This window comes from Paroedura picta, chromosome 1, assembly GCF_049243985.1.
Source record: "Paroedura picta isolate Pp20150507F chromosome 1, Ppicta_v3.0, whole genome shotgun sequence".
Lineage (NCBI taxonomy): Eukaryota > Metazoa > Chordata > Lepidosauria > Squamata > Gekkonidae > Paroedura > Paroedura picta.
The window spans coordinates 45,848,576-45,875,010 of record NC_135369.1 but is presented as its reverse complement, the minus strand read 5'-3'; the positions used below and the strand labels follow the sequence as shown (position 1 = coordinate 45,875,010).

General features: G+C 44.5%; 1 protein-coding gene across 3 annotated transcripts in view; it reads right to left on the bottom strand.

The window, feature by feature from the left end:
- The window catches only part of STPG4 (sperm-tail PG-rich repeat containing 4), a 41,401-nt gene extending 16,646 nt beyond the window's left edge, over window positions 1–24,755 (bottom strand). For 2 of the 3 annotated variants that reach the window (XR_013230952.1, XM_077336927.1), the window contains exons 1-5: window positions 24,469–24,755; window positions 15,191–15,247; window positions 11,068–11,328; window positions 5,681–5,745; window positions 2,775–2,823 (exon numbers count right to left, since the gene is read on the bottom strand). Coding sequence is in view for 2 of the 3 variants with exons in the window: in XM_077336927.1 (XP_077193042.1) it covers window positions 2,775–2,823; window positions 5,681–5,745; window positions 11,068–11,328; window positions 15,191–15,247; window positions 24,469–24,522 (486 nt within the window). In the remaining variant the exon portion in view is untranslated. Of the gene's footprint in view, window positions 1–2,774; window positions 2,824–5,680; window positions 5,746–11,067; window positions 11,329–15,190; window positions 15,248–17,152; window positions 17,253–24,468 lie in introns of those variants that run through there. The other variant, XM_077336935.1, reaches the window with a different exon arrangement.
- Window positions 24,756–26,435: the final 1,680 nt, after the last annotated feature.

The following is a 26,435-nucleotide window of genomic DNA, read 5'->3' as shown; positions in this document are numbered from 1 at the left end:
GATGAAACACCATTGACAACAACTCTTTGAGTGAGGTTCTCTAACCAATTCCCTATCCACCTGACTATCTGAAAATCCAGATTGCAGTCCTTCAGTTTATCCATCAGAACATCATGGGGAACCTTGTCAAAAGCTTTACTAAAATCCAAGTAAATGACATCAACCGAATTTCCCCGATCCAGCAAACCTGTTACTTGGTCAAAAAAGGAAACCAGGTTGGTCTGGCAGGACCTGTTGGAGACAAATCCATGCTGACTTCCTTGGATCACCAAATTGTCCTCCAGATGTTTGCAGATCGCTCCCTTTAATATCTGCTCCATTATCTTCCCCACAACAGAGGTCAGACTCACTGGTCTGTAGTTTCCCGGGTCATCCTTCCTCCCTTTTTTGAAGATCAGAATAACATTTGCTCTCTTCCAGTTCTCCGGGACATCTCCAGTCCTTAAAGAGGTTCCGAAGATGATGGACAAGGGCTGTGCAAGTTCTCTGGAAAGTTCTTTGAGTACTCATCCGGACCAGGGGATTTGAACTCATCCAGTGCAGCTAAATGCCTCTCGACAACCTCTCTATCCATGTTAACCTGCCACCCAGACACTGTCCTTTGGCTATGGCCATCTCTAGATGTGCCTAAACACTTTGACCTGTGGGAAAAAACAGATGTAAAATAGGCACTAAGCCTTTTTGCTTTCTCTGCATCTCCCGTTAGAGTTTTTCCATCCGCACCCAACAGTGGGCCTATTGCCTCCTTTACTTTACGTTTGCTCCTCACATAACTGAAAAATCTTTTCTTGTTACAATGGCTTCCCTGGCCAATCTTAGCTCTCTCTCAGCTTTGGCCTTTCTTATGATTGATCTACAGTGCCTAGTAACCTGTAGGTACTCTTCTTTAGAGCTCTGTCCTTCCCTCCATTTCCTGAACATTTTCCTTTTCTTTCTTAGTTCCTCTTGAAGTTCTCTGTTCATCCAAATAGGCTTCTTAGAGCTCCTGCAGTGTTTTCATCTTTCTGGGATAGTCATTGACTGAGCATGCAATAGCTCCTGTTTGAGTAGCGCCCACCCTTTACATGCTCCCTTCCCTTCCAGCATTCTCATCCATGGTATGACACTCATCATGTCTCTGAGTTTGCCCTACGAAAGTTTGCCCTACGAAGTTTGCCCTACGAAAATCCAACATCCGCATCTGGCTACAAGCTTCCTTGGCTCCCCATCTCAAAAGGAATTCTATGAGGACATGGTCACTTCCCCCTAGGGTCCCCACCTCCTTCACCTCATCCACAAACTCTTGCCTGTTTGGTCAGTATTAAGTCCAGTATGGCTGAACCTCTTGTGGGTTCATCTACCATTTGATAAATGAAATTGTCAGCCAGGCAGGTCAGAAAGTTGCATGACTGAGGACGCTTCGCAGAGTTTGTTTCCCAGCACACATCTGGGAAATTGAAGTCACCCATGATGACAAGGTCCTGCTGCATCCACATCCTCTCGTTGGTCAGGCGGTCGGTAGCAGACACCAACTACCACAGTTTGTTTTCCCCTCGCTTATTTTCACCCAGATGCTTTCCACTGTAGATTATTATTATTTCGATTTATTTCCCGCCACTCCCAAATGGCTCGTGGTGGGCTACAGTGTCTTAAAACCCCCATTAAAACTCCCATTAAAAGACTTTAAAATGTCACAACATGGCAGCACAATAATAAGATCCCCTTCCTACCCCCATTCCTAAAAAATGTGGTTTGTAGAAAGTGGTTTGTATGAAGTTGTACTTCATGGAGGTTTCCTCCCTTTCCAAAAGCCCTTCCTTCCCTGGTACTACATGCAGATCTCCAGGAATGTATCAAAGCAGAGCTGGCTGCCCCTAGTTTCAATATGGAATCTCAGGTTCTAGGAGCAAAGCTTTCCACAGTAGGGAGTTATAGTGGATTGTGAATACTCAAGCCTCCAAGCCTTCTTCAGGAATCGAGGAGAACAGACTATATAATATCAGGTCTTGATATGGGCAGGAACTACGGAGTCCCAAAACTGACAAGGCCTGGCATAAATGCCAGCAGCCTGGTCAATAGAGTAGGGCTTCCTATTTCATACCTGGGGCTTTTCTCAGCTTTGTACAAAGATTTGCCTTGCCTGTTCAGGCTCTATTTTCTGGATTTAAGTACCCACACATGACCAAATGTGTATTAACTGTATTGAGATGCTGGTCAGGCAACCCTTGTGTGTGCTTCTTTGTGCTGATTTGTTGCTGCAATGGCTAATATTGTGTTAGTAGAATTTGTAATATTTTCAACATCATCATTCTTAATTTAGAAAAGACTGGACTGAGTTTTTGAATGGTGGGATCCACAGATGCAACTCGTTAAAAACCTGAACCTGGACCCAACCTGTTAAAAACATGAATGTGTAGTTTGTTCCCTAAGGTCTGTGATGTTCATGATGTGGACTTTGTGATCCACTAACTTAAATTTTTATGGGCTTGCATGATTTTTAAAATATTGCAAAAATACAGAATTACTATGACCACAGTATACAAGCACTGGAAATGTACCTGGCAGAGAATGTAACAAAATCCACTTGAATTTAATTAGTGCTACATTCTGATTTTCACATCATACTATGTGGCCAACTCTTAAACTAAGAGTGTCCAACCAGTGGTGAGGAGATAGTTAAGACTGAATTGACTGTAAGAAAGTCTTAATTTCAACACTACAGAAGAAAAGTATTTAAGTGGCGATCCCTCTTGGGACATTCGTATCCTTCAGTTACTTAACAGCATAGTACTTACCGGTCTAAAAGTAGGTAACCTTTGAACTGCAGATCGAAACATATAATTCCTATATTTAGGGAGGAAGACAAACATATTTAAGCTATTTGAAATGTCAGCAGTATTAGCAACAGATCCTAGTCTTTCTTTTTCTTTCTTTTCTTTTCTTTTTTTTTTTTACAAATGCATCTCACTAGTTTCACTGGATTTTATGGTCAACTAAAACTGCATCAGCTATGTTAAGAATATTGGATCAGTCATCCCATGCAGAAGTTCAGCACAAGGGAAGAAGCCACTTGATGGAGTCATAATCAGCTCATCTACATCTCCAATCCACATAAATTATACTCTGCTGGATCAGATCTAATCCAACATGCTGGTTCATAAAGTTTCCAGCCAACTGCCCTGGCAAGTCAGCAAATTGGGCATAGAGGCCAAGGCCTTCTCTTCCTGATATTTCCTCTCCTGATAGTGGTATTCAGAGTTTAATAGACCCCTGAATACCTTCATGAATCAATCTCCTTGGAAAGCCATCATTGCTGTGTCTCTTGGCAATTAATTCTACAGTTAACTTCCTTGTTATTTCCTTTTATTTGTTCTGAATCCACTGCCCATCAACTTAACTAGGTGCCACAAAGTCCTACTACTGTGTTGTGGCCACAACATAGATCTATTCAAGACATTACAATATTGGATGTTTTATTTTCTATCCCATTTGTAATAATCCCCAGCATAGAATTTGCCTTTTTCACCCCTGCCACACACCGAGTCAACATTTTCATTGAGTTGTCCATTATTATGACCCAACATTTCTTTTTGGTCTGTCACCATCAATTCAGACCCCCATGAGCATATATAAGTGAGCAATTTTTGCTCCAAAGTGCATCCGTTTATTCTTACATACATTGCCCTTAATATGCAACACACCTCCTCACTTCCCCAGTTTGGAGAGATATTCTTGGAGCATTTCATAATCTGCTTTGGTTTTTATCATATCTGGTGAATCCAGATAAGGTAAAATATTTGGTAATTCACTTAGATAAAGGTTTGAGGAATCACCAGGATACCTTGGAGGGCCCATATCCATCATGTGCCTGTATCCATCCTGTGCATCGATTACTGGTTGTAACCCAGATCAGGTTCAAGGTTTTGGTTCTGACCTTTAAGGTCATGCATGGCTTGGGCCCTACCTATTTGAAGGATCACTTGTCTGCTTATGACCCCCGCAGGGCACCTGGCTATGCAGGTGCTAATGTCCTGCATGTACCTGGCCTTAGGAAAGTATGTCTGGTCTCGACCCGGGAACAGAGCCTTTTCGGTCCTGGCCCTGACCTTGTGGAATGAGCTCCCGAGAGAGCTGAGGGTCCTGACAGAGCTACTACAGTTCCACAGGGCTTGCAAAATGGAGCTCTTCCACCAGGTCCTCAGTTGAGACCAAGACTAAGATCTATGGAGCCCCTCCTCAGGCTATGCATCAACATCGAGGAAACCCCCTGAGATGAATGGCTGCAGGGTAGGGGGGAGTTATAGAGTGCGTCACTAATCTTGGGGCTTGCTTTTATGTCGGTTTTATGGGGTATGGAGTAGAGATTTTAATGGGTTTTGTACCAACTGTAACCCACCTTGAGTTTATGAAGAGTGGCAGGCTAAAAATTGAATGAATGAATGAATCTAATGCACAGAGAACCATATGAAGCATTTGTGGAACTCTAGAATTGTTTTACTGTCGCCTTGCCTATTTAACTTGTATGCAGAGCACATCATGAGAAATGCGGGATTAGAGGAGTCACAAATTGGGATCAAGATTGCAGGGAGAAATATCAACAATCTCAGATATGCAGATGATACCACTCTAATGGCAGAAAGTGAAGAGGAACTAAAGAGCCTGTTGATGCAGGTGAAGGAGGAGAGTGCAAAAGTTGGCTTGAAACTCAACATCAAGAAAACAAAGATCATGGCATCCGGCCCTCTCAATTCCTGGCAAATAGATGGGGAAGAAATGGAGATAGTGACAGATTTTATTTTCCTGGGCTCCAAGATCACTGCAGATGGGGACTGCAGCAAAGAAATTAAAAGACGCTTGCTCCTGGGGAGGAAAGCTATGGCAAATCTAGACAGCATCCTAAAAAGCAGAGACATCACCCTGCCAACAAAAGTGCGTTTAGTCAATGCTATGGTATTCCCAGTTGCAATGTATGGCTGCGAAAGTTGGACCATAAGGAAGGCCGAGCGTCAAAGAATTGAGGCTTTTGAACTCTGGTGCTGGAGAAGACTCTTGCGAGTCCCTTGGACTGCAAGGCGAACAAACCGGTCAGTCCTAGAGGAGATCAACCCTGACTGCTCTTTAGAAGGCCAGATCCTGAAGATGAAACTCAAATACTTTGGCCACCTCATGAGAAGGAAGGACTCCCTGGAGAAGAGCCTAATGCTGGGAGCGATCGAGGGCAAAAGAAGAAGGGGACGACAGAGAATGAGGTGGCTGGATGGAGTCACTGAAGCAGTAGGTGCAAACTTAAATGGACACCGGGTAATGGTAGAGGACAGGAAGGCGTGGAGGATCATTGTCCATGGGGTCGCGATGGGTCTGACACGACTTTGCACATAACAACAAAGAATTGTTTTCTAAAATATCAGAAAAAAACAATAATTGTTTTAAAATCTATTTTGATATAGAATAATGCTAATCAAATATGTTATTAAAGAATTATAAGTTGGGGTCTACAGTTTTATCAGTCTGAATTTCTATATCTTTCTTTTCTTTTTCTATTGCTTATGTTCAAAAAATCAAATTAATTTTTTTTAAATAATAATGTTACATTTACTCATGAGTCTTCAGAGAAGAACCTTGCCAAAACCTTTTGGAAATCCAAGTAGATAATATTTTAGCATCCTTATCCATTCTCAAAGCCAGATGTGGCAAGACTTACTTGGATGGGAAAGTGGGAACTGGAGGAGGGAAAAGATCATACTGTCCAGGGTCAGTTGTTAAATTCTGTGGGGAAAACAAGTACATACAAGAGAACGGTAAGTAATTCATTTTATTTGAGCTATGTAATGAAAATATGGTTTTGTTGAAAATCAGGGCCATTTCGGACCCAATAAATATAGTGAAATGTTCACCTTATGAAGACACCTTATTTTTGCATTTTGCACGACGTCGCCAACATCCAGGGTCCAAGCAGCAAACCAGTAGCTACATCCTCCATTTTAAAGTACTAGCTGGGAAACCGCATAAAATGAATTCCCCAACTTAAAAAGCGAGAGCCACAGGAGAGCGACCAGCAAGCCATACACTAAGGAAATGTGTGGAGGCAAAGAAGCACTATCTCCACCTCCAATTCCCGCCCTTGCACCAGCCCCCCTCTCCCTTCTCCCAGGGATGTTTTTTTTAAGCAAACTGCCTGGAGCAACAAATAGGCATTCAATCATGCAGGCATTCAGTAAGCAAAAAAAAAATAATTTTTTTTTAAAGATTCAAGGCTCATGATTCCATAAAGGATTGTATTATAAAAAGCATTATTTCAATGGAGAAGTTTTACTTTTTTAAAATTAGCTGGCATTGAGGGCCCTTTACAACTTTGTGAAAGGTGATTGGCTTCCTGGCTTGACTGACAGGCAGAAGAGAGTCACGTGTAAAGTGTGTTGCTCTCTTCCACCATTTCATGCAGGCATGCAGAGCAGCAGACAAAAGCGAGAGTGCCAGAAGGTGTGGAATGGCCAGAGGTGCGATAATTTTTAGCATTACGTCATTTCACTGGCATACCGCTATGTTTTTCAATGCGCAGAACTGCTCTCAGAGTACTCCAGCTGCAAGGAACTGTAGACATCCCCCTTCTCTGTACTGGCATTACAGCAGTTTTAGTGGGACTAAAACCACATATCCTATCCCCTGTCTCATCTCTCTATCTTTCTGCCCCTCTAAGTAGCCATGCAAAGAGATGCAGGAGCACGGCACTCTTTCTCTCTAAGCACGCCAGCTGCAGGTTGGCAGTCCATTCCCAAAAGCAGCAACCATGAGGTGAATTTATTAGAGGGTCATGAACCCGCTCCGGAGCCATGGGTTGAAGACAGGAGTCAGGCAAAGAAAATGGGAAGGTCTCCAATTTCTCACCTTATCAGATGACTGGAATCACACACATCTTGACTAATGCCTTCAAGGGTACAGATAGACATTTGTAGTGTAGTGACTCCCTTGAAGCATGCTCAGGGTATTCAACAATAGGGGCCTGCAGATCAGATCCCTCAGTTCCACCTACAGCACAGGGTGCTTATTGCAGGAAAAGGAAAGCTGCTTTGGGACTCTTTCGGATAGTGAAAAGTTGGATATAAAAAGCTCAGTTCCTCTTCCCTGAAGAGCCAGGTTTAAATCCCCACTCCTTCACATGCAGCCAGCTGAGTGACCTTGGGTTAATCACAGTACTCTCAGTGATGTTCTCACAGAGCAGTTGTGTTAGGGATTGATTGATTGATTGATTTTATAAGACCGCTCTTCCAGTGGTCTCGAGGCAGTTCACACACAACAAAATGATAAAATAAAATAAAACCCCATAAATAATCCAGCTCTTCTTCTCTGGTCCTTGCCTTGCTTTCAAATCTTCTGGGAAGGCCCTGCTCTGCGTTCCTCCTCCTCATGACTACTAAATACACGACTCAGGATACATTCTCCAACCAACTTCTCCTGTGGGCATCAATCAAACTCAGATTTATTCATGCAGGGCTGGGGTGGCATCTGCTCGCTGTTTCAAGGGCTCTTGGAATGCTGGCTCTCAATTATTATAACAGATTGTTATTTAATGCCATATATCATTTTTAATTTGGCTTGAAAATTCACTACAAGGGCCTGTGTCAGGCAGAACATGGAAGAATATGCATTTTTAAAAATGAAAAGTATGTATGGATTCTAAGCAGTTATGCTGAAAGGAGCACCTGGGAAAGGTTTGTTCCTGTAACACCATAAAGGGGGAAATTCCAACCTCCAACTTCTTCCTCCTCCTGTGCAACCACTACAGACACAGGGACTTGGGGCTACATGGAAACTACAAGCCTCTGACTGCAGTTTTAGCTAGTCAGGTTGAGGCTGCAACATGGACTGCTTGAAACCCAATGGGAGCTGAACAAAATTTTTACAAAAGCCTTTATTCTGGATCACGTTTAGCTCCTCCATGTTCAGATTATGGGATTATGGATTCCTCAGCAGTAAAGAGACACTTTCTGAGCAAATGCTCAGAGAAGCTCTTTTTCTTGTCCTTTTAGAACAGTGGTTCTCAAACTGTTTTGGGCTGCCACCCACTTGGGCTTCTAGCCACCACATATGAACACACAGCTCTTTCCTGATGTTAGGTCTACTGCAAATTCAAAACATGCTATATTGCCTACACTTCTTTTTGGGTTACTGTGCAGCAGCCATATTTTAGTCTAGAGGGGTGGGGGATGGAAAATCTCATGGCCAGGAGCAGAAGGAGAAGGCTTTTCCAGCCTCTCAAAAGTAGATATTTTTAGGGAAAGGATGGCAACCCTGTCTTAAGAAATTCCTGGAGATCTTGGGGAGAGCCTGGGAAGGAGAGTCTGTGAAGGGAAGGAGCTCAGCAGGAATAGGATCCCATCCAGCCCACCTTCTGAAGCTGTTGCTTTCTTCAAGAAGCTAAGCAGGGTTGGCCATGGTCAGCACTGGGATGAGAGAGCATCAGGGAAGTCCATTTACTACCTAGAGGCAGGCAATGGCAAGCTATCTTGGAACGTCTCTTACTAGGAAAACTCAACTGCAGCAGGAAGAGTCAGACTGCTCTTCCCTACTGCCCAAAATTCCTCACTGACCCCCTGAATCCTTTCACGCACAGACACCCAGGAGAGGCATACCACCTACCTTAGGAACCTCTACTTGTGGTATTAGATTGTTAAACTGGGATCTAGGAGGTTGGAATCCTCACTCTGTCATGGAAGCTTGACAGGTAATTTTGGGCCAGTCATACTCCCTCAGTCTAACAACCTCACAGGGTTGATGTGAAAATAAAATGGAGGTAAAGCGAATGATGTAGGCACTTTAGAGCACCCATTGAGGAGAAAGGCAGTGTGTAAAGAAAGGAAATAAATAAATGCATTATCTGCTTATATTTTAACTATCTAATATAATTTGGTATCATCTGCAAACATGGCCAGTGTGGACCTCCTAATTCCAGACCATTTGTGAACAAATTAAATAGCACCAGTCTCAGTGTTGATCCTCTTGAAAACCCATAACTTGCATCAAAGTTTTGGTACTGACTTTTAAGGCTCTACATGGTCTGAGCCCTGTATATCTAAGGGACCACTTCTCCTGATGTAGTCCCCAAAGAGCATTGCACCCTGCAACCACCAACTTGCTGGTCATCCCTGGCCCCAAAGACATTCAGCTGGTCTCAGCCGAAAAGGCCCAGACTCCAGCCTGATGTAATGAGTTGCCAGCTGAGATAGAGATCAGGCCCTGGTGGTGCTGACGCAGTTCCACAAGACTTGCAATATGACGCTCTTCCTCCTGGCCGATGGTTGAGGCCAAGGCTGTTCAAAGCTTTACAGGCCTCCGTCCATCTCCTCTTCCTTGTCTCCCCCCCCCCCCAATTTAGTACGCAGTTTCCAGTCTGGGGTAGCTGGCAGAGGGAGTTAAGAGGATCAGGGAGGCAGGGGTGCAGTTATTAAACTATGTTTCAATATTGTATTTTATTATCATATTGTATTTTATTGTATACTAGAATTAAAGCCTGTGGTAGCTGATACAATGGGCATGGGGGAGGGGGAGAAATAGCAAGGAGACAGGGAGGTAGAAAGGAATGGAGTGATTAAGAGAGATAGAAAAAGAGGAAGAAAGAGAAAGAAAAGAAAGGAGAGAGGGGAAACAGAGTGTCAGCCAGGAGTATAGATAGAAGGAAAGAAACTAAGTAAGAGAGAGAGATAGAAAGGACAGAGAGAAATGTAGAAAGAGAGGGAGAAGAAGATCAAGAGAGAATTACAGAGAAAGAGAGAGAATGAAAGGTATAGAAATTAAGAGAGGGGCAGAAGTAAAGGAAGAGAGGGGAAGAAAGAAGGAGAGAAGTATAGAGAGCAATAGAGAGAAAGGAAAAGTAAAAGAGTGAGAGAAAGGTTGAGGGACTTGGGAATGTTCAGCCTGGAGAAAAGGAGGTTGAGAGGGGACATGATAGCCCTCTTTAAGTATTGAAAGGTTGTCACTTGGAGGAGGGCAGGATGCTGTTTCTGCTGGCTGCAGAGGAGAGGACACGCAGTAATGGGTTTAAACTTCAAGTACAACGATATAGGCTAGATATCAGGAAAAAGTTTTTCACAGTCAGAGTAGTTCAGCAGTGGAATAGGCTGCCTAAGGAGGTGGTGAGCTCCCCCTCACTGGCAGTCTTCAAGCAAAGGTTGGATACACACTTTTCTTGGGTGCTTTAGGATGCTTAGGGCTAATCCTGCGTTGAGCAGGGGGTTGGACTAGATGGCCTGTATGGCCCCTTCCAACTCTATGATTCTATGATTCTATGAAAGAGTAAGAATAAGAAAGGGTGAGACAGGGAGTGAAAGAGGAAGAAAGAAAGAGAGAGATATAGAAGGAGAGATGTAGGAAGAGGTAGAAAGGAAAGAGAGAGGAGAGAGAAACATGAATAAGGCTGGGCCAGGGGGGAGTGCAGCCATCCCTCCCCTCCTTGCACCTACTGGTGGGCTGGGAGGACCTTCCTGGCCCTGGGGGAACTGGAGCCTTGCCCCTCCACAGCCCCCTACACTTACCTGTGGCACCGTCAGCGGGCAGGAGCAAACTGGCAGTGATGGCACCAGATTGCCCCTGGCTGGGCTGGAGGGGTGGGCCCAAAGATCGGATATGCCCCGCCCACTCTCCGCTCATTTTCCATCCACTCTCCACCTACCTACCCCTTAGCTTTTTATTTTAATACCGCAAGCAGTTCCAAATATGGTTTCATTGCTGCAATCTGCCCTGACCACATATGGGGATGGGTGATATAGAAATTAAATTAGCATCATCATAATTCCATTGCAAGAACTGTCCATTTATTCCCCCATGTCTGAGAACCGTATACCTCTAATGATCACGTGCTGATTGAAAGCATGTCCCGCACCTGACTGCCTGCTAACAAAGATATGATGCTGCCTGAGATGATTCCTTGGTCTAATCCAGCGAGGCAGTTGCTCTGGTTCTCACAAGTACATGGTCATGAAAAACCATGTTCATTACTACTTGTGGAGCCCAGCCATGTTTTGCTTCTATGCGATACTGCTTTACAGTTTACACATTAAGATTAAAATGCCCACATTGTTCATTAACATTTACCTTGTCTCTGTACAATGTACTAGTAGGACTTTGCCTTGAAGTGCTCTTAAAAGAATAGGTCGCTGGCCTTTTCTGTGCTATTTCCACAAACGATGGAGGGATGAATCTGAAGGTATCTGGCAATGTCAGATCAGGCATCTGCTGGAAGATGGAGAGTCTCTTTCTGCCTTCACCTTTAAAATTATATGTTGCTTTCACTGGGTTCAGCTGAGCATCTTCAAGAAAGTCTCGGACTGGGTAAGACCCAGGGGTCGGTGTTGGCTGGTGGAAAGATATATAACATGTAAATGTCATTATGCCCTTGGATTCCAGATGTTTGGTTCCAACCAAACATCACATGCATACAACTCATAATAATTAACATACAAAATTCAACACAGTTCGCTTAGATGGTTTACAATGTTTAGACAAACTAATAGAAGATAAGCCTATTAAGGGCTATTAAAGCAGGATAATTAAACATTATAATTGTGTTCAGAAGTAATGTATTTATTCCTTTTATATCCTGCCTTTCTTCTGGTGACCCAAACCTGTTTACAGCATTGTCCTTGCCAAAGTTTAAATATGCAAGAGAATCAAAGCACCCAGCTGCCTAAAAGAATAAAACAGTTTTATTAAGAAGAGAAACAAGCTGAGTACAGAAAGAGGAGAGATAGAGAGCTAACTAACTGTCTAACTGTTCTGTTCTTCATTTATTCAGTCTGTTCATTCTGGGGGCAAACAGAGAGGAAGTGTACTCAAAGGAGCAAGAAGTCTCCAATGAGTCAGTCAGGACACTGGAGGAGATTATTTGAGAAACATCAGAAAATACTAAATACACATCTCACCTGATGCCCCTGAAGGATTATCTTCATATCCTTATGGACCACACACATGACAGATCTTGCCTATTCCAACACTCCTTACCTGCATTTTATTCTCACAATCCTGAGAGGCAGGTTAGCCTGAGAGTGTGTGACCGAACCAAGGTAAACTGGTAAGGGTTTCCATAGCAGAGCAGGGATTTGAACCAGAGTCTCCTGGACCCTAGTCCAGCCATCTAACTGCTATACCACACTGGTTCTAGGGACACCGGACTTTGAAAAGGGTATCAACGGCATGCCTGGCTTGGAAGCTCAAGAGGCATCTGCTCGTCCACCTCTGGGAAATGGCACGTGCCTATCCTCCTGGGCGTTGCTCTAATTCACCAAAGCACTTCTCATGTTAATAAACCCTTGTCCAAATAGCAAACCCATTGACATTTTGGATGTCATTGCAGGCAGTTTAAATATATATGTGGAGGATGTCACTGAAAGAGGCCTCTGAGCATGCAGAGGTCAAGCTGACCACATGGAAAACTATAGTGGGTTGAGCCACTGGTTTCCATAGACTTGGAAAGATACAGCACCACTCAAATGCTAGGGAAGTCATTCCAAGGACTCTTCTAAGTGTAGCTAGAGACAGCCAGTTTGGTGTAATGGTTAGGAGTGCGGACTTCTAATCTGGCATGCCATGTTTGATTCTGCGCTCCCCCACATGCAGCCAGCTGGGTGACCTTGGGCTCGCCACGGCTCTGATAAAACTGTTCTGACCGAGCAGTGATATCAGGGCTCTCTCAGCCTCACCCACCTGTTGTGGGGAGAGGAAAGGGAAAGTGACTGTAAGCCACTTTGAGCCTCCTTTGGGTAGAGAAAAGTGGCATATAAGAAACAACTCTTCTTCTTCTTCTAGTTCATTTGCCCTGATATAGTCAAACAGTGAGTACAGACATTTATTTATGTAAACAGCAAGTACAGACATTTCAATATGCAAACTAGAAATCTGGCCTGTCCTTTTGAAGTGCAGAAACAAGAGGAGAGGATGGAATGGGTTGTGCTTTCCAGTCATGCTCCACTTGCGATCCAACTGCCCATTTCCTTCCCCACTCACTATAAGAAGCTGGACTCCCAAGAGTAGTAAGGGTGCTGGAATCAGGATTACTCCCTGGAACTCAGGAAAATGCTCAGTCCGTTTAATAGAGACTTACTGCTGGGTATCCAGAAGCATTTCATGGCATGCAGGTAAATATCATCAATTGGTACTGTCCTATTAAATCTATCTTCAAGTAACAATGTTTTTTTTCTACAGGCAGTTGGCCACCCTAGCTAGAGTAGACTGGTAAAGGTAAAGGTAAAGGTATCCCCTGTGCAAGCACCGGGTCATGTCTGACCCTTGGGGTGACGCCCTCTAGCGTTTTCATGGCAGACTCAATCCGGGGTGGTTTGCCAGTGCCTTCCCCAGTCATTACAGTTTACCCCCCAGCAAGCTGGGTACTCATTTTACCGACCTTGGAAGGATGGAAGGCTGAGTCAACCTTGAGTCGGCTGCTGGGATCGAACTCCCAACCTCATGGGCAGATAGCTTCAGACAGCATTTCTGCTGCCTTAACAACCTGCACCACTAGAGGCTCTTAGAGTAGACTGGAGCCACAGTCATTTGGAAGCAATTGCTGCTCTACTGAAGCATTGCTACTGTGCGGTGAGTTAATGGAAATCTTGCATTGGACATTGGGCAGGTTGCTTTTCAAGATCCATTGACCCATCCAGTACTACGATGCAGCATCTTGGGTAAAGGATTCTACCCTTTTTGGCATTTGTTAGGAACAAGCCAACAGCACCTAACAGGTTTGGCCTGGGGGGGGGGGAAGGATTTGAATGCTTTTCTGTTTTGAACTGCTGCTGATTGCTAGAACAGATTGCTAGAATTTGGGGGGGTTTGCATAGTTCTGCATAACTTGCGTAAGCCAACGCCCCATACCAGATCCAACCCAGTGATCCATGCAACGGTCACCTCCAGAATAGATTTCTGTAACTCGCTCTACGCGGGCCTACCCTTGTCCTTGATCCGGAAACTTCAGCTAGTGCAAAACGCAGCTGCTAGGGTCCTCACCGGCACATCTTGGAGGGCCCACATCCAGCCGGTGCTGAGGCAGCTGCATTGGTTGCCAATTTCTGTCCAGATCCAGTTCAAGGTTTTGGTTTTAACGCGGGTTGGGACCCACATACATGAGGGACCACGTGTCGCCCTATGCCCCCAGCTGGGCCTTGCGCTCTGCGGGTGAAAATCTGCTGGTCATTCCTGGCCCTATGGAAGCATGCCTGGCCTCAACCAGGGCCAGGGCCTTTTCGGTCTTGGCCCCAACCTGGTGGAATGAGCTCCCGGGAGAGCTGCGGGCCCTGCGGGATCTTTCATCGTTCCCCAGGGCCTGCAAAACGGAGCTCTTCCGCCAGGTATATGGTTGAGGGCAGGGCTGACAACATAGATCTATGCCCCCCCCCCCCCTGGGATCTGGGACCTGAAGTGAACATCATCAGGACTTCCTCTCCACCTGTCAGTAGTGGGGGGGGGGAGTTGATTTTACTGATTTCCGCCATGTCGGTAATGTTTTATGGGTTTTAATGGGGATTTTAAGACACTGTAACCCGCCACGAGCCATAAGAGAGTGGCGAGAAACAGATCAAATAATAATAATAATGATAAAATAATAATTTACCTGGAAGCCTACTGTGTGTATATTTATTTATTTTATTTAAAACATTTATGTTCCACCTTTCCACCCAGTTGTGGGTTCCCAAGGAAGAGAACATTAAAACAAAACATAGGAACATTACAGACATTAAAAAGCATTATTAAAAAAATTAATTAAAACCAATCTTATCTAATATAATAATAAAAGCATGCAGACAGGGAGGAGGTCTAGGTTGGGTTAGGCTGGTTTTAGGTGGGATTTTATTGTATTAGGAGTTTCTATGGTGGTTTTATTGAATGTGACCTGCCACAAGCCTCGTGGGAGTGGGGGGCTATAAGTCCAATTAATAAATAAATAAAAGTAAGTCTTCACCTGCTGGCAGAAGACAATGATAGGAGACAGATTAATCTCCCTGGGGAAGAAGTTTCAAAGTTTCAGCATATTGGTGTCAACATATTCAAGCCCTATAGTTTGATGGACTGCATATAAGTGGTTTTGTTTAAAAATTATAATGGATGATTTAATTATATTGTGTATATTTACACTGGGACTTATAAGCACGCACACACCCTTGATCATTATACAACTTCTATGTTTTTATCATGCTATGAATAATTCAATGAATATCATACTTACCCTGAGGGACTCCCTCCACCATGTTTCTCTTGGATTTGAGTCAATTATTTCTTTATCCTTGTTAAATGCAAAAAAACACAGAGTTTAATGTTTGGAATAAATATTTATAAATGCATGCATTTTATTTATACACATATGTGTATATGTCCACCAATTTGAACCTTCATTTTTGTCAATAAAGCACAAAGGCAGACACACCCTGATGCAGGGAGGAATTCGGTAGATGCATGGATTTCCTGCACCCTCCTCATTTAAAGACTCTAAGGTGTGAGCAGAACATTACACTGTCTTATAGAGATACTAGAGGCAATGCTTTGGGATGAAAACTGCAGACTACAAAAGAAAGACATAGCAAATTGCAAGCTAGGATTCCAGGCTGTGCAATTTGTTCAACAAAGTAATGTTGATTTCCATCTGCTTGGAGTTGCACAACTGGTCCTTTTAAACAATAAAACACCTTTTTCCACCCTTGCCCTGCTGGACCTTGCTTAGATGAGCCTGCTCTCTCCAGAAGCTGGTCTCCTAGGTCCTAGCTCTTTCTCTTAAAGGAGCCACACAGCAGATATTCATCCCCTCAGACAGTAATTCAAGGTGCCATAGTGATTTTCTGGAACAACAGAATAACCGTTTTAGAACACTGCCTTCAAGTCCAATTTCTGAACCTCCTTTCCACCCTCATGAAGTCGGCCTTTCTGGTTGAAGAATCCAAAACAAGGAAGGAATGCTCCAGACTTCCCTGGAAACAAGTTCTCCTTTGTAATACAGAAATCATGAGGGTAAAATACCAGATTTAAGGTTGGGGAGGTTTATTTCCCTATAATCTAAGAGCAAGACATAAAAGTTGTATTCTGTGTATTTATATATGCACCATCAAGTTGCAACCAACCTAGAGCAAACAAGAGTTTTGAAGGCAAGCAAGTAGCAGAGGTGGTTTGCCATTGCCTGGCTCAGTAGTCTTCTTAGTGGTCCTCCATCGAAGTTCTGACTCTGCTTCGCTTCCAATGCAATCGAGCTATACTGTGCCATTCCAGATCTCAAAAATCATGTTACAGCTGTCCTATTTACTCTTTATTCATTTAAAATGTTCCAGTCACAAAGCCTCAACTGTGGTTCCCCAGGTGGCTATCAGTAATGAGCAGAGTCAGATAAATTATAACTAAGATCAAACATACAGAGCTGGCATAAAATCAGAGACCAGCATAAGCCCAAGGCACCAAAAACACTTAAGTAGTAGCAGCAGGTGAAAAATGGGGAAGAGGGCAAAGGGAGAAAAATAAAGATGTTTTTGTTTGGTGCCAGGTGCCAGGTGCTGTGGGAAACAGGGTATTCAGCTACCTGGACTCTCTGTCTGATTTATCAGGGCTCTTAGACATACAGCACTCAAAGAAAGGTGCACGATCAAAGCATCTCAGTCCCTTAAACTTTTTATGAAAAGCATTTAAAGTTGGCCTCAAAAGCTTTTATTGTATTTTAAGGGCCCTCCTCTGAATCACTTTGTGGACCAGATATGGCCCATGTGCTTCTACCTGACAATCACTAGTGTCAGCTCCATCCCAAATGCATTCCCCAGATCATACTTGCCTATAAAAATAGGCTTTAAAACTCCCAATTCTGAACATGCAAACACTAATATACAATTGTTCAGCTACAATCTTTGGTGTGACTGAGGAAGATGTAACACTTACAACATTTTTTTTAAGTGGATCTGAAGGAGTCAAGTAAGGCTAAGGACAATGAAACTCATTTTGACTACAAAAAGAAGGGTTCCATTTTTTTTTAAAGATCCAGAACCAGAGGGATCTGCCATTCACTGGGGGATAATTGCCCAATAAACTCCATTAAGTGCTTCTGAAAATCCACTCTTAGGGCACTTAAAGGATGCTTCTTAATTTGGAAAAAAATCATTTCCCAAGTTAACAGCTCCCCCCTCTACCCAATTAAAGATGTGTGTCTACCATTTACCTCAGCATGTTTGCTAAGTCTGCTTGTTCCCTCACTACTGCTGGATGTCATGTTCTCCTGTTTTAAGGAACTGACTACTTCTGCTGGGTGACCACAGCACCGCAATGGCAGCAGTGACATCACAATACAGAGTTCTTCCACAGAGAAGGAGAATGGAAAGGTGGTCAAAAGCTGGAATCAGACATCAGCTTTCCACAAAGGTTGGATCATCAGCTTTCCACAAAAGTGCACTTTCCACATCAGCTTTCCACAAAAGTGCACTTTCAGTGCACTTTTGCAGCTGAATTTTCCTATGCAAAACAGGAAAATATATTTCTAAAGTGTATTGAAAGTGCATCATCCAATGTGTGCAGAATGAGCACTTTTTACGACAGCAGTCTCCAACCTTTTTGCGGTTGAGGACCGCCTCCGGGGGTAGGAGAGACTGCCAGCCCGGGCGCCGTGCATGCGCGTTTTCGCCAGCAGGTGGCGGAAACGTGCATGCGCAGAGTAGCCACACATGTGCGTTTTCATCAGCAGGGGGTACTAACATGCATGTGTGGCAGCTCAGCGCATGCGCGTTTGCATCCGCTGGTGTGCCAGAGGCCGCGCCTGCCTCTTCCCCTCCCTCTCACAGCAAGAAGCTAGCCGGGTCACGAGCGAAGCGGCCGCTTTGGGGGCCGCTTCGCTCATGGCCTGGTGAGCTTCTTGCTGTGGGGTGGGGGAGGCAGGTGCGGCTGCCGGCGGCCCAGTACCAAGGCCTTCAGGCCACGAACCAGGGGTTGACAACCCCTGTTTTACGATACTAAAAGTAGCTGAGAAGGCAGATTGCTGCTGTTGTTAGAGAAATCTTTCCTATTTTTGTGTCCATTAACAGTTTTGCAGAAAATCTGCATAATTTGCTTACCTGGAGGCAACAAGAAGAGAAAAGGAAAACAGAGTTACACTTATCCGTAATTGTGGTTCATTGTCATCTTCTGTGCAGAAAGACGTTGGGGACTAAGCCTGTGGATACTCATGGTGGATAGTTTGTTTCTAGCTTAAGGCTCCATAGTGGGGGCACTCTACTCCTTCTACAGCCAGCACGTGAGCAGGCTTCCCACCACCTGTTGCATGGGTTCCGACAGTGGGTCACCCCGTCCCTCAGTTCCTGCTAAACCACCACGTCCTCACATTTATTATTATTATTATTATTATTATTATTATTATTATTATTATTATTATTATTATTATTATTTCATTCATTATTTTAATGCCCCCCCAAAGGTGCTGTGAGTGTTCACAGTAGGGCAGGAGGAAGGAAATGTGTGTCTACACAGAAGACATCAATGGAAACAGTTACAGGTAAGTGTGATTCTGTTCTCATCTTCCATTTTCTCGTGCAGCCCCACATTGGGACTATTAGCAAGCTACTCACTAGAGGAGTCGGAGTGTGTCTCTCAATGGAACAAAGTCTGTAGAATAGCCTTGGCCACATCCTTTCTCAAAGGCAAGTCCAAAGTGTAATGTTTCATAAAAATGTCCCCTATTGAACAGCTTGCTGCCTTGCAGATGTCCAAAGAAGAAGATAAGTTGGTTTTCATATGCCGCTTTTCCCTACCAGAAGGAGTCTCAAAGCAGCTTACAGTCGCCTTCCCTTTCCTCTCCCCACAACAGACACCCTGTGAGGGAGGTGAGGCTGAGAGAGCCCTGATATCACTGCTCGGTCAGAACAGCTTTATCAGAGCTGCGGCAAGCCCAAAGTCACCCAGCTGGTTGCATGTGGGGGAGCACAGAATCAAACCTGGCTCGCCAGATTAGAAGTCTGTATTCCTAACCACTGCACCAAGCTGGCTCTTGTGTATAAAAAGCTGCTGCCAAGCCCTATGCTTTCATATTGATAGGGCATGGCTTTCCAGCTACTGTGTAGCTGTCATAGAAGTATCTAGTCGAGGGTTTGTGGCTTTGTAATAGGACCGCCTTAACTCCCTGGGAGAATGAAGAATCAATCTTCCATGCTGTCAAATGTAATCTTGTAACATTTAGGTGTAAGAGAGACCCCTGCTTTAACAATCTGACTGGAACTGGATGGAAAGAAATCTGGCAAGGCCAGAAGGGATCCCCCAGGGAGCCCTCTGTTTGATCTTCAGTATAAACCTGCTCAAGAGAGGGGAGGGGGGTAACACATAGAACAAAGTGCCCAACCAGGGGTTCTGAAAAGCATCCCGCAGAGAGGCTGGGCTGCTTGCTTGCCAAAGAGCAGAATTCTGGAACTTCACTACACTCAACAGTGGCAAACAGTTCAATTTCCCAGATGTGTGCTGGGACACAAACTCTGCGAAGAGTCCTCAGTCATACAACTTTCTGACCTGCCTGGCTGACAATTTATCAAATGGTAGATGAACCCACAAGAGGTTCAGCCATACTGGACTTAATACTGACCAACAGGCAAGAGTTGGTGGATGAGGTGAAGGAGGTGGGGACCCTAGAGGGAAGTGACCATGTCCTCATAGAATTCCTTTTGAGATGGGGAGCCAAGGAAGCTTGTAGCCAGACGCGGATGTTGGATTTTCGTAGGGCAAACTTTAATAAACTCAGAGACATGATGAGTGTCATACCATGGACGAGAATGCTGGAAGGGAAGGGAGCATGTGAAGGGTGGGCGCTACTCAAACAGGAGCTATTGCATGCTCAATCAATGACTATCCCAGAAAGACGAAAACACTGCAGGAGCTCTAAGAAGCCTATTTGGATGAACAGAGAACTTCAAGAGGAACTAAGAAAGAAAAGGAAAATGTTCAGGAAATGGAGGGAAGGACAGAGCTCTAAAGAAGAGTACCTACAGGTTTTTAGGCACTGTAGATCAATCATCAGAAAGGCCAAAGCTGAGAGTGAGCTAAGATTGGCCAGGGAAGCCCATTGTAACAAAAGAAGATTTTTCAGTTATGTGAGGAGCAAACGTAAAGTAAAGGAGGCAATAGGCCCACTGTTGGGTGCGGATGGGCAAACTCTAACAGAAGATGCAGAGAAAGCAGAAAGGCTTAGTGCCTATTTTACATCTGTTTTTTTCCCACAGGTCAAAGGGTTTAGGTACATCTAGAGATGGCAGTAGCCAAAGGATAGTGTCTGGGTGGCAGGTTAACATGGATAGAGAGGTTGTCGAGAGGCATTTAGCTGCATTGGATGAGTTCAAATCCCCTGGTCCGGATGAAATACACCCAAGAGTGCTCAAAGAACTTTCCAGAGAACTTGCACAGCCCTTGTCCATCATCTTCGGGACCTCTTTAAGGACTGGAGATGTCCCGGAGGACTGGAAGAGAGCAAACATTATTCTGATCTTCAAAAAATGGAGGAAGGGTGACCCGGGAAACTACAGACCAGTGAGTCTGACATCTGTTGTGGGGAAGATAATGGAGCAGATATTAAAGGGAGCGATCTGCAAACATCTGGAGGACAATTTGGTGATCCAAGGAAGTCAGCATGGATTTGTCTCCAACAGATCCTGTCAGACCAACCTGGTTTCCTTTTTTGACCAAGTAACAGGTTTGCTGGATCATGGAAATTCGGTTGATGTAGTTTACTTGGATTTTAGTAAAGCTTTTGATAAGGTTCCCCATGATTTTCTGATGGATAAGTTGAAGGACTGCAATCTGGATTTTTAGATAGTTAGGTGGATAGGGAATTGGTTAGAGAACCGCACTCAAAGAGTTGTTGTCAATGGTGTTTCATCAGACTGGAGAGAGGTGAGTAGCGTGGTACCTCAGGGCTCGGTGCTCGGCCCGGTACTTTTTAACATATTTATTAATGATCTAGATGAGGGGGTGGAGGGACTATTCATCAAGTTTGCAGATGACACAAAATTGGGAGGACTGGCAAATACTCCGGAAGATAGAGACACAGTTCAATGAGATCTGAACACAGTGGAAAAATGGGCAAATGAGAACAAGATGCAATTTAATAAAGATAAGTGTAAAGTTCTGCATCTGGGTCAGAAAAATGAAAAGCATGCCTACTGGATGGGGGATACGCTTCTAGGTAACACTGTGTGTGAATGAGACCTTGGGGTACTTGTGGATTGTAAACTAAACATGAGCAGGCAGTGTGATGCAGCGGTAAAAAAGACGAATGCCATTTTGGGCTGTATCAACAGGGGCATCACATCAAAATCACAAGATGTCATAGTCCCATTGTATACAGCACTGGTCAGACCACCCCTGGAGTACTGTGTGCAGTTCTGAAGGCCTCACTTCAAAAAGGACGTAAATAAAATTGAAAGGGTACAGAGGAGAGCGACGAAGATGATCTGGGGCCAAAGGACCAAGTCCTATGAGGTTGAGGGACTTGCGAATGTTCAGCCTGGAGAAAAGGAGGTTGAGAGGGGACATGATAGCCCTCTTTAAGTATTTGAAAGGTTGTCACTTGGAGGAGGGCAGGATGCTGTTTCTGCTGGCTGCAGAGGAGAGGATATGCAGTAATGGGTTTAAACTACAAGTACAACAATATAGGCTAGATATCAGGGAAAAAATTTCACAGTCAGAGTAGATCAGCAGTGGAATAGGCTGCCTAAGGAGGTGGTGAGCTCCCCCTCACTGGCAGTCTTCATGCAAAGGTTGGATACACACTTTTCTTGGATGCTTTAGGATGCTTAGGGCTAATCCTGCGTTGAGCAAGGGGTTGGACTAGATGGCCTGTATGGTCCCTTCCAACTCTATGATTCTATCAAAAATTACCCTGATGTGCTTGTCTTGGATGGACGATTTGTAATGAGTCTGATACATCCTGCTCAGACTGCCCACTCTACATTCATAGACACCACTATATGATCTATCAGAAACAATCCAGCTGTGAAATCTGCAGAAAAGAACTCTGAGCACATGTGTTATGGAGAGAGATACCAATACGGCTATCTACCTTAGGCAGAGATTAAGCCAGTTTAATGGATGACATCATCCAACATAATGTCTGTATTGAGGCCCTTATACCCTTTCCCAGGTCAGTAAAACAATTAAGAGGTTTCTCTATTGCCGAGATCAGCCCACTCCATGAAACTAAAAGAGTGTGGCCCTGAGAACATCTCCTGTATGCAGAGTCCTCTCTGCTTCTGAGTTAGGCGTGGGAGGGGGGAGGTTGGGAGGGAGACATCTTGACTTAGGAGTTACTTAGACACCACTTGGAGAAGAAACTTCACAGTTGGTTTTAACACTACCCCATCCTGATGATATCATGGAAAGGGCCATAGGATAAGGTACAAGTTTCCCACCCTTCAGGTCAAATTAACAACCATTCAAAAAGGATGTACTGTTTGAAAGAAAAGACAGGCTATGTCTGGGGTGATGCCCTCTAGCATTTTCATGGCAGACTCAATACGGGGTGATTTGCCAGTGCCTTCCCCAGTCACTACCGTTTACCCCCCAGCAAGCTGGGTACCCATTTTACTGACCTCGGAAGGATGGAAGGCTGAGTCAACCTTGAGCCGGCTGCTGGGATTAAACTCCCAGCCTAATCGGCAGAGCTTCAGACAGCATGTCACTGCCTTACCACTGCGCCACAAGAGGCTCTATTAACATATATACTGAAGGAAGAAAAACACTCCAATGAATAATCACTTTATATAATGGCACAAATTATAGACTAGGGTTTAAGGCCCGTTGTAGGCCCAATACAGCGGGCGCAAGTGGACCAGAGGCTGGGTGCGGGAGGGCCCCCCTGGCCCCCCAGCCCCCCGGCCTGGGCGCCCCCCTCCTGGTTGCGGGACCCCCACCACAAAGTCTTTCCCCCCACCCGCCTCCTGCCCGAGTCCCCGGCTTCAGGGCGGGCAAAGGAGCAGGCCCGCCGTGTCTCTGACACGGCGGGCCTGCTCCTTTGGCTGCGCCGAAGCCTCCGCCGCCCCCCCCCCCAGAGCAGGGCCAGCTCATCTGGGACGGGCCAAGGGGCTAATCAGGAGCCACGCGCAGCAGACTGACATTCTTCGAGTTTTTATCCTGGAATCGCCCCGCCCCTTTCTCCTCCCACATAGGCCTTACCCTTTCATTCTTACCGCTCCCAGTTTACAGATGTTTTTGATCTGATGCTACCTCTAGGAATGCTTTTGAATTACATGCTTAATATTTTATCCTCGTTACAAGTAGATTTCTCACCCCCAAGACCAGTTACATGCTTTGCATGTGCTCTGTTTGTTCCTAGGAGTCCCCCAGCTATAAGTTTCCTTTGCTGCCCTCCTTACTCTTGCATTTAAATTAAATGGAATCTCTTCATTATAAACCATTACAGGAAATCTGATGTAAAATACTTTAGGTGTTCATACTGTCCCTCTGCAAAGGAGCTCAAGAGTATATGTCATATCCTGCATTCCCCCCCCCCCCCACAACAAACTTGTAAGGTAACATTATGAGCCACTGGCATAAGGTGAGCAAGGGTAACAGCCAAGGAAGGATTCAAATCTAGATTCCCCCGTTGTAATCTAACACCACTAAACTCAATATTCATTTGGCAGATTTGGAAGCTTCCTCCACCTTGTCAAGTAGTCCTAAGAAAGACTGTTGGTTTCCATGTGTGTAGCATAGCCAGCAGATCCTTCGTCGTGTGGTAGCCAAAAGTTCCAGCTCTTTAGCGTTATCCAGAGTACACCATGAGGAGGAGAGCTAGAATTGCCTTATGGGTGTAACTCTGCCATACAATAAATACCATCACACTTGAAGCGCTACTTGGCTTATGCTGAGAGCACCATGTCCACACAACAGCTCTCTCCGCAAAAGTAATCTAGCAATGTATTAGCAACTGAACATTGAAGGTAACCAAATGACCACAAGGTAAGTAATGTCTAGATAATTCTGCTAGTGTAGCAACTTGCATTGCTCAAATGTCCCTTCTGAACCAAGCATTGACACTGGAAACACTAGGAAAGGGATTGGGCAAACCTCTACTTATCTGAGCCTAACAGCATGACGATCTAAGAGCTTTTGACCTCAACCTCTTAGATGTGACAAAAATGACTACAATTTGCAAGCAGATTGTGCCCCTTATTGCTGCCAGAACCCCTCATTCCAGTTTCCCATGAAATTATTGTCAGAAACCTTAACCCCCCCCCCCCCAAAAAAAAAAGTTTGCGGGGGAAGAGTGTATCTATATCGTAGTAGCTGTAGCTTCAGAGCTCTTTGCCCTAGCCTGAGGGACATCTGAAATATGTTTTAACAATTATATTGTTTCCCATTAGTTTAATAGTAAGTGCATTCTGGATTACATAGGTTACCAATTTCAGCTGTTAGGTCAGTTTCTAAATGGTATCACAATTGAGGTCCAAGTATGAGTAATGTTAGGATTGTCCCAAGCCTAATGGAAACAAGCTGTGACATACATACCTTTTCTAAAGATTCAGTTGATGGGATCTCAATTTGTAAACGGCGGCCGAGCATTTTTGTTTTGTGTTAGGTCTCCTTATGGTTGGTTGCTATGCTGCTGCTACAGCCAAAAGTAGGTGAAAGTTCTCTTCACTGGCAAGTTTTCTCTGATGTATACAGGTGTTGCTATGCTTCATTTCCAGCACTGGCTGTATATTGTATCTATTTCATCCCTATATGGCAAAACAGAGGAGTGACAGTACTTCTTCCTTAGCTGCCATCCTTCACCCACCATCACCCAGCCTAGCAACTGATATAGTTTTCCCATTATGATGCAAGTACCCTAACCTCTTACCAGAGAGGCCAGTTTTGGGAACAATAGCATTAAGCAGAAATACATTAACAATTACGTACTGTCAACAGAGTCCATATTCTATCCAGAGGTCCCCAAACTTTGAGTTGATGGGCACATTAGGAATTTTGAGAAGGGGTAGTGATTGCCACCCCAAAAACAGCTTCCAGATGAGGCAGCCAGACCCCAAATGGCTTCTGCAGGTGATGGAAAGCCTGAAAAAGGAATGGAATCACACACTGACTAAGGAAAGCCCAGGTGCTTATCAATCCTGATCTTTCAGTAGAATAGAATTCATAATATAAGGTGGGAAAGGGTATAACAGAATTCCCTAACTTGGTGCCCACCAGTATGTCTGTTGACTGATTTTTTTCTGAGCTTTTTATAGGCTGCCCTTCTATGAAAGGGTATTCACGAAGACAGTGATTTATATAAGCCTGTTCAGAGTCTCTTTTCCATGTATTTTAAGACACTTGTATTGCAAAGACCCATGGGTACATTCTCAGTTCACACAGGAAACAGAAACTGCTGCTGTTATAAGGAAGCACTGCATTCTTAAAGACTTTCTGGCACCCAAATGTTTCAGGCAAAACTGAAATCCACCACAGCAGAGATTGTGAACACAACTCAAGCTTCACAAATCTTGAGAAATGTAATGCTTGTTACTTTGATTTCAAGAGTAGATTCTTCCCAGTTAAAAGTTGTACATGAGAAAAACTCTCACAAATGAGAGAACTGCCCAATGAACTCAGTCATACCTTTCAAGTCACTGAAGTTATCAAGCAATATAGGTGCAGGTCAACACTTAGCCTTTTCAGAAGGAACTAGATGCACCTCAGGGAGTTCGAAGTCTCTGCACCATTTTTCCTCTCGCTGCCCGTTGTACCCGGCTCAAATAGCAAGCAGAAGCTATACTTGGAGTTCAGCCCACAGGACCGGCAGCAAGCGGACTAGGTGAGCGACAGGCTAGTCGAGCTGGGAAAACCACTGTAGTCCTCACAAAGGGTTGAGGAGATTCAAGGGAATTCAAAAGTGAGGCAGCAAGGCAGTCCACAGGTGGAAGGGAAATCGAGGGTCAGAAAAACAGGGTACAGCTGAGTCCTGCAGCAATTCTCTATCTCTGGCAGCTCCAGCCACACCTTCCCCACTTACAGTGGAACTTACAGCTTCTCAACCCTGTGAGGTGCAGTCCTTAATCCCGTGAAAGTTGCTCCAAAGCAAAAGGGGGTGCTGAGCCCACAAGTGTAGTCACCTCTCTGGTCCTATCAAAGAAGCTCAAGGTCTGAATAATAAAAGCAACAACTAAAAGATAGGGCTTAACTAGACCATAGTAGATGGTATAAAGCCAGGACAGGTCAATTAAACGTATCTATATATAGCTTAAAATAAAATTAAAATACTCCCAGATGGAGCAAGGACTCATGCTTCCACTCTGACCGGAAGTCCATCCTCGAATCCAAAATATTGCCTTGTCTCTTCTATGGGGTGCCAGTTTGGATTGAGGCAGCAAATATATGTCTTGAATAATTACAAACCTCTTTCCTGCAGTCATTGCTTGGAGTGCCTTATTCTGTAGACCAGTGGTCCCCAACCTGCGGGCCGCGGCCCGGTGTCGGGCCGCAAAGGCTATGGCGCC